The 8,313-nt window shown below is 44.8% G+C and overlaps 1 protein-coding gene across 3 annotated transcripts; it reads left to right on the forward strand.

Annotated features, from left to right (window-relative positions):
- Positions 1 to 559: 559 nt before the first annotated feature.
- LOC123410226 (probable plastidic glucose transporter 2) lies at positions 560 to 6,616 on the forward strand. Of its 3 annotated transcripts, none has more exons than XM_045103131.1 (14): positions 560 to 926; positions 1,027 to 1,141; positions 1,308 to 1,375; positions 1,500 to 1,632; positions 2,082 to 2,181; positions 2,283 to 2,395; positions 2,493 to 2,586; positions 3,479 to 3,632; positions 3,732 to 3,875; positions 3,957 to 4,030; positions 4,110 to 4,195; positions 4,784 to 4,898; positions 5,914 to 6,098; positions 6,215 to 6,616. In XM_045103131.1, the coding sequence occupies exons 1-13, from the start codon at positions 845 to 847 to the stop codon at positions 6,094 to 6,096; spliced, it is 1,461 nt and encodes a 486-aa protein (XP_044959066.1). In that variant the 5' UTR covers positions 560 to 844; the 3' UTR covers positions 6,097 to 6,098; positions 6,215 to 6,616. The 3 variants fall into 3 exon arrangements, with proteins under 3 accessions (XP_044959066.1, XP_044959068.1, XP_044959067.1); XM_045103132.1 differs by having other exon boundaries at positions 679 to 926; positions 1,030 to 1,141; XM_045103133.1 differs by lacking the exons at positions 5,914 to 6,098; positions 6,215 to 6,616 and adding an exon at positions 5,759 to 5,906 and having other exon boundaries at positions 656 to 926.
- The last annotated feature ends 1,697 nt before the right edge of the window (positions 6,617 to 8,313 follow it).

Below are 8,313 nucleotides of genomic sequence, written 5' to 3' on the forward strand. Positions count from 1 at the left end.
TTAATATATATATATACATAATATATGACGCAATAGGCCTAAAAACAAGCCCATGAGGCTAAAATTGTGTAGCCCAGCATGTTATCGGACCAACAGACCGACCTGTTTAGTAACTGGGCCTGAAGGCACAGCCCACGGGTTGACACGGCACGACCCGATTATTAAACGTGCCTTGGCGGGCCGTGCCGGGCCAGACACGTTTAGCACGGCCGTGCCGGCACGGCCCGTTTGGCCAGATCTGTACCCAAGCGCAGAAACAGAAGAGCCATGGCACCGTGCAGAATCTGGCCGTGCCAACGCCACCGCATTCCTGGTACCTGTTTTACTTCAAAAAAAAAAGAGTTGGGCATCGGGTCTGGTACCTGGCCACCGAATCGCTTCGGCCGAATCCGGCCGCTGAACAGGTGGCATCCGACGAACCGCTCCCCCCCAGTCACATGCTCGCCGACGATATTCATCACTCGCTCGCCGACGAACCGCGGCGGGCCCGGCCCGGCCCGGCCCGGTGGGGTGGGGATGGCCGGTCCTGGATTCCCGCGGGCGGCCACGCGTCGCCGCGAGCTCCATCCATCTCGCCAACCAACGGAGAAACGAAGCACTTTCTCCCCACCGCCACCACCTTCTCCGTCCTTCTCCTCCTCCTCGTCGTCGTCGGTCCCCGTGCTACCACGCCAGACCCACTCAAAAGTAGTCAACAGATCAATATAGGCGGGGGGTTACGCCACGCACGCTCATCCCCTCCTCCCTCCCTCCCTCAGATCCCCTCCCTCCCCCCTCTGGCATCGCTTTCCATTTTCCGAATCCCAATCCCAATCCCTCGGGGCCGCTCTGGTTTCTTCTGGAGATGCGGTGGAAGCTGAGCACCTCCGCGTACAAGCGCGTGCCGTCCCGGGACGCCGCCATGGACCCCGACCTCGAGACGCCAGGTGCCTCCCCTCCCCTCCCCTCCCTCCCCCCCTTCGCATTCCGCTTCCTTGTTTCCCTTTCCCTGCCGAATCTACCGTGCTGACGCCTTAGATCCGACAGCAGCGAGGGCGCCCGACGGAGGCGCAGGGGCAGCGGCAGGCCCGTCGTGGCGCAGGTCGCTGCCGCACGTGTGCGTCGCCACCGTCACCTCCTTCCTCTTCGGATACCACACAGGGTGCGTGCTCGCTCGCTCGCCCCCATCATCATCCCATCCATCCCCACGCCTGCCGAATGTCTCTCTCTTCTTCTGAGGGATCTCACGCATCTCTATAGTGCTCCGTCACGCGAGATGCATAGTACTCATGTCCGTTTCCTTGGTGACGTCATGGTGGTTGCCGCAGGGTCGTGAACGAGCCGCTCGACAGCATCTCCGCCGACCTCGGATTCGCCGGAAACACGCTGGCCGAAGGTACAAACCACCACCTCTCCATGCTATAAACGCAAACTTCTTACCGGATTTGATTGGGGAATCGGGGTCATGAGATTCGTCTCTGTGTGTGTGTGCGCGCGCTTCCTGCCGTGGATGGATGCAGGGCTCGTGGTCAGCATATGCCTGGGGGGAGCGTTCTTCGGATGCCTGTTCAGCGGCTCCGTCGCCGACGGAATCGGCCGGCGCCGCGCTTTTCAGCTCAGTGCGCTGCCCATGATCATGGGAGCCGCCTTAAGGTATCGTCTTCTATTTATAGTATGCCAGCGTCTTGTTCATAGTAAGCCCTGTTATAAATCAATACTTGTCCCTGTCCAGTTTCGTTAACTTTGTTTAATTGCCACCTGCCTGCTAGTATTCCTTCTTTTTTAGTGCAACTACTATTAGTAGTGGATTGCTGGGTGTTTTAAACAAAATACACATTGACTGCCGACTGCTGATTTGGTCATTTTGTGTCATTTACTTGCACTCAGCAAATAAAACTAGATCAGGAAATTAAATACACCAGCAGTCTGTGCCGTGTACAATCATTCAGTGTGCTTTGTTTTCCAAATATACTACTTAATCTGATCTACAGTTAGAAGGAACCATGTCTGCTCTCGTTTTTTTTTTTGATAATTTGGATACAAATCATTCCTGAGATTATGTTTTGTTAGACCACTCTGAAGAAGAAAAAAACATTTTGCAGTGCTCTCACCAACAGTCTGGAAGGTATGCTATTTGGAAGATTATTGGTTGGAGTCGGAATGGGGTTGGGTCCACCGGTGGCTTCACTCTATATAACAGAGGTATGCGTTTAGTATTTTTGTCAATGTATGATTCCTAACAACAGACATCAAAATCAACATAGTTTGCCAGTGCTCACTATCACCTATCTGCTTGAATCTAGGTCTCTCCTCCCTCCGTGAGGGGTACATATGGCAGCCTTGTTCAGATTGCGACCTGTTTGGGAATCTTATTTTCTCTCCTAGTCGGCACCCCTGTCAAGGACATTGATAGATGGTCAGAAGCTTGTGCTCAAGTTCTCCAGTCTTTAGTTGTGTGTTACAATTGATGTGTACAGAACTGAAGTGTACTGACATTATGCTTCCAATGGCAGGTGGAGAGTGTGTTTCTGGGTTTCAGCTGTCCCAGCAGCTTTACAAGCTATTGCTATAGAGTTTTGTGCTGAAAGCCCCCAGTGGCTATATAAGGTGCCTTTACTTAGGGATATTGCTTTCTTTTCTTTTCTCAAACACGCCTGGATATTGCTTGTTTTCTCATGTCACCTTTCCGATTTCTCAGTTCAAAGGTTCAAACCTATGGAAGTGCCCACTTCTCTCTGAATGGGCTTCTATAGTTCAATATTATGTGCCTTTGCTAGTCATGCAATAGGGTGTTGATTTCCTGAGCACTAACTTGGATATCATTTTTACCGCGTTTGAAATTATGTGTTACTTGTTAGAAATAACACAAGTTTTGGTAAACTGTCTGCAATATCCATCTGTTGTCTTCCCAGTTTTCACTAGTGTTTGAAGGTTATTATTCTCTAAACTGGGTATGTGTTGAATCCATCAATCTGTATATTGTTCTGTTGCCTACAATCTTTGCCCACCACCCTACAGCCTTTTGTCCCTACAAGAAATTATTGCCTACTGTTAGTTAAGTAGTACTAGGTACATATATCTGCTCGGAAATATGAAGGAACAGTAATTCATTGAAACATATAGGTCAGATACAACAACAACAACAAGTTCCCTTTGGGTTTCATCTCCATAAGAGTGGCTGGGTTTTTCACGTTGGCTCGCCACGCCTATCACAACCCTCCTCCTTTACCCGGGCTTGGGACCGGCTATGCTAAGACAACATAGGCGGAGTTATAGGTCAGATACAACACATATATAATTCTACAGATCAATGAGCTTCTAGGTTACCTCAGTACTGTGTTTATATTGCGATATGTATACATCTCTGACTATGGTCCAGTGTGGTATTATTTTGTTTCTTCAGTTCCAGTGCGCGCGCACGCACACACAACTTACATCTAGGAAGTAACATGTTTAGCAGTCTTCTAAACGATTTAATGAGTCCTGTTCTTGTATGCAGTGCGGAAGAACAAACGAAGCAGAAATGCAGTTTGAGAAGCTTCTAGGCCCTCTTCACGTAAAGTCTGCTATGGCAGAACTTTCTCGATCGGAGAGAGGAGATGATGGGGAAAGTGTGAAGTTCTCAGAGTTGTTTTATGGTCGTCACTTCAATGGTACAAGCTGTCGATTGTGTCGCAGTTTTCTGCTTCAGTGTTACATTATTTCTGTTCTTCCTTGAAGTTTGTTCATTACAAGTCCCTTTTTTGCTACAGTTGTTTTTATTGGCACAACGCTCTTTGCTTTACAACAGTTATCGGGCATAAATTCTGTGTTCTATTTCTCATCAACTGTGTTCAGAAGTGTGGGGGTGCCCTCTAGCCTTGCCAATATATGCATGGGGATTGCAAATTTATCAGGTGAGGCCCTCAAAGCTGTTTGTTCTTCTACTGCCATGTTATATTCAGTTGCTGATCTTACTTTGTTGTGTTCGCTGCCAGGTTCTATTGTTGCTATGCTTCTAATGGACAAACTAGGCAGAAAAATGCTCCTTGCAGGAAGCTTCTTTTTCATGGTGAGCAATTACTGTAATTGTAACTTGTAAGATATATGGAACACTACTGACTGTGCTTCCTTACTGGTGTAACGTGTAGGCCTTCTCAATGGGACTTCAGGCTATTGGAGCGAATCGTCACCTTGGTTCTGCAAGTGTGTATCTTTCAGTTGGTGGCATACTGCTGTAAGTCATGCAGTTTTATACATTCAGTAGCTTCCTACCATGCAAGTTTCTTATCCTTTGTTTTGGTTCTTCAAATCATCTACGTTCAACGAATAAGTTGCCCCAAACCACCACTTTAACGGTCACTGTTGCTCACTACCACCTCAATATAATTTTGAGCAAAACCACTCCGATTCAGACATGCCGCATATAACCCAAATTGCCGGCTTAGGTGCGTTCACAGAAATCTGACAGCCTAGGCTCACCCATCAGCCCTGAGGTGGCTAAAGGCCTCGCCAAGTGAGCAACACATGTGACAGGGGTGTGGAATTTGATCTATGATATTCCCCTTCTCCTCGCCCACCCCCACCCCAACTCATAGCCACACTCAATATTTGCACCTGTAGAGGTCAAGGACTCCGGCTATGCCACCACTGAGCCACTATGGTAGTTACTTTCTATTCAGTTAACTTGTATGCTAGTCACCAACATATGAAGCACTTTGCCTATGCGCTCTCCTGATCTTTTTTGCCAGTTATATTTTCTTTCTTACAATTATAAGATCATTATGGAACATATGTTACTTATAATTGGACATTTTGTTGGCAGGTTTGTCTTGGCATTTTCGTTGGGAGCAGGCCCAGTTCCAGGACTTCTTTTGCCTGAGATTTTCCCGAACAAAATTCGGGCCAAAGCCATGGCTCTGTGTATGTCAGTGCATTGGGTAAGAGTTTTCACTTTTCAGCATGAAGCAACAATTGATTCAAGCTAAATGTTTTTCATCGGACCAAGTGAAATCTGCCAATATGGAAAATTTGTACGCATATTTGCCATGTGCATTTTAAATTTGTACGCTAGTTTGCCATGTGCTTTGTTTCAATTGCAAGTAACTGCATAAACTAGAAAAGAACGAAAATGCCTTGGTGTTCGGTAGTGTTCAAATTTCGGTAAAGAAACCTGCACACCCTTTGAATGGAACATGGAAAACAGACAGAAGGTTATGGTCGTATATCCAGTTATATTACTGTGAGCAATTGAAGAATTGACTATTTTCTGTCAGTTATGGGTTAGCCAGTCTGAATTGGGCATAGATTCGAATGATTTGAAGTTGTAAGTAGCCAAGCAGTTCAAGTCACCAGGCTGCAAGGGGGTGCCAAACTGTTATACTAACCATCTGCATGCTTATGAAGATTGAAGACACATAATTTTGTCGTGGTAATCAAGTGTTAGACGTTGTAGGCTGAAGCCTTTTTTTAACAAAATTAATGCATCTCCCATGTGCGCAACATAAGTACCCGTGAACACCTTTTGTGAAGGAAATTTGTATACAGTCAATCCTCATCATGCAAGCATGCTTATAAACTACTCCCTCCGTTTCTAAATATAAGTCTTTTTAAAGATTCCACTACGGACTACAAAAGGAGCAAAATGAGCGAATCTATATTCTAGAGTATGTTTATATACATCCGTATGTAGTCCGTAGTGGAATCTCTTAAAAGACTTATATTTAGTAACGGAGGGAGTATAGCAAGATATGGTTGCTGCTGTATGTATGTAGTTTAACCAGCGGTTAAATCAATGCAGACAGCTTCTGTAGATTTTTCCAATGAAGAGCTGAAATACCAGTAGACAGGAATGCACTAGATATCCTTGATTATAGTTCTATTCTCTGTCAAATTTCCTTGAGTTATAATCGTTTCCACTTTTGCTTACACACGATGATTGACTGCAATGGGCAGGGCGTTAACTTCTTCGTTAGTTTGTTATTCTTGCGTCTTTTGGAGCAACTTGGCCCACAAGTCCTGTACACAATGTTCTCATCAGCGTGCGTGGTAGGAGCAATATTTGTGCGGCGACATGTTGTCGAAACAAAGGGAAAAACTTTGCAGGAGATAGAAGTTTCACTGTTACAGACACAATAAAGGTAACACCCACTGCGCTTTCCCTCGACACAAACCATTTCTGATAATCTCTGTCTAATTAGGGCATATGGTTTGCGAGCAACGCATTAAGTAAACTTGCATGCTCCCGCCATTGCAGGTTCCACCGAGGCAGTGCCTTGTTCTGCACGATGAGAAGGGATGAGCGACGTTTTGTTGCTGAACACCAGCTGGGCGGGCCGTCTGTTCCCAGATCAAGTGATCTGATCATCTTTTGCGGACAGAATGTCCCTAACGCTCGGTGCAAGTTCCCGCTGCCGGTGCGTGACTGCCAGAGCAGCGGCATACTATCCTAGGAATACATACATACATACATGACAGACTGGTGAGGAGGTTTTTTGGTCTGTAAAGGCTGATAGTTGGCCCTATGTACTATATTGTGTTGTCTTGTGCTTAACTGTTTATCAGTAAGGGCAGACTGCATTTTGGATACTGATGAACGAACACTGTCGAAACAGTTCACTATTGTTTGGAATTGGAATAATAACAGCCGTGACATGCCTCGTCGGATGTATTCTACTCCAGCTTCTACCCGGGCATGCTCGGTTTATATATATGGAAATGAAGAGCTAGGTATCCTGTATTCCTGTTTAGAGGTGCCACTGTTTCAAAAACAGGAACTTGTTGAAGTTGGCTACAGAAAACATAGAGCCACAACTTGATCTTCAAAGAACCACCGATCCTGAGCCTGACGGCGATTTTGATCCATCTGCGAGGAACGCGTTGCCCAGGAAGCTCGTCTTCGGAAATCTCCGTGTTGCGTATGTGCCTGCCCAATGGGTTTGGGTTTGCAACGACTATCTCTGAATGGACTGGATGATACAAATGGACGTGGCTCGGGCGGTTGTGAGTTGCTGTGAGTGAGAGATGGTAGGGAAAATGGTTGCGGCGTTTTGGTGATTTTGAGTTTGATCTATAAGGACATTGCACGAAAAAGTATCACCTCCCATCTCTGAATTCCCTTTTGATCTATAGTATCACTGCATCATCATACATTCATACACATGGACTCCACTATATCACTAGAATAAAAATAGGATATAATTTGATTTTGGATATCCAGAAAAGAAAGAACTCATCCTTCTTCTTAGCAACTTGTCTTTCATAAACGCAGGGGCCATCAACCATCATCCTAGTTGCATCTTTAGGGATATAATCTGAAATTATGAGATCTCCTCGTCAGCGCTTTTAGTGTCGGTTTGCGTCCCTGGCGCCCACGTGCCTGAGAATGTCGTCAGGCCCATACATGGTCGCTGGGATCGCTGTTGCGGTTGCGGTTCATCGGTCAAACCGCTGACTTTTGTGAAACTGCAAAAATAATAATTAAAATCACAAAATAAAATGAGTTCACAGTTCATGAATTTTGAAAAAAGAAAAATATTTTTATATAAAAGTACATGGATTTGGAAACAATTAATTGATTTTTGAAATAGTTTATAATTTTATTAAGTTCAAGAATTTTGAGAAAAACATCTCAGATTTTTAAAAAGTTTATTGATTTTTAGAAAAAAAGACTAACGATTTTGAAAAAAGATCAGGAATTTGGCGAAAATTCATGGATTTATAGAAGTCCTCGATTTTAAAAAATCACAAACTTGAAAAAAATATCATCAACTTGATTTTGAAAAAAATATTCATGGATTTGATTTTTCTTTGGTGGCTGCTATACGTCGGCCAACAGATCTCTTAACAGGATTCGTCGTCTCAAGAGTCGTTGGATGTGACACAATCTAGTGGCTCAGTGTCTCCCTCAACTTCGTAACAGAGATCTTAGCACAGAAACGTTTGTAATAAAGGTTATATTGCCGAATATGTTCATTGCAACATAGATTGTATCGTGGGATTTTTTTTGCAACAAAGTTGTATGGTCTTTTCAAATGATCAGTTGGGTCGGAAGTCGTCGGATACAACACCAATCTTTACAGCAGAGACCTTGTTGTAGAAATATTTTTTTTACCTACACATTTTTACAACATAGGTGATGTTGCGGGGAAAACTTTTGCAACATAGATTATGTTGAGGAAAATTTTGCAACGAAGAGATGTTGTCGCTGTTGTTCCCGAGGCATGTCACAGCACCGCCATCGTTGCTCACCATCCCCGTTTGCAACTCCGTTGTTGCAATTGCAACAGGGACATACTCGATTTTAAAAGATACACATAACAATATCTAGTGAAGTCATCAATCAATGTCATGAAG

The sequence above is a fragment of the Hordeum vulgare genome, chromosome 7H (assembly GCF_904849725.1).
Source record: "Hordeum vulgare subsp. vulgare chromosome 7H, MorexV3_pseudomolecules_assembly, whole genome shotgun sequence".
Taxonomy (NCBI): domain Eukaryota; kingdom Viridiplantae; phylum Streptophyta; class Magnoliopsida; order Poales; family Poaceae; genus Hordeum; species Hordeum vulgare.

What these genes read in the sequence shown, in the direction of transcription:
- LOC123410226 (XM_045103131.1), top strand. Translation starts at nt 845, where the DNA reads ATGCGGTGGAAGCTGAGCACCTCCGCGTACAAGCGCGTGCCGTCCCGG. An exon ending in GTCAAGGACATTGATAGATG is followed by an intron (nt 2,396 to 2,492) that starts GTCAGAAGCTTG and finishes TTCCAATGGCAG; the next exon opens with GTGGAGAGTGTGTTTCTGGG. An exon ending in TTATGGTCGTCACTTCAATG is followed by an intron (nt 3,633 to 3,731) that starts GTACAAGCTGTC and finishes TTTTTGCTACAG; the next exon opens with TTGTTTTTATTGGCACAACG.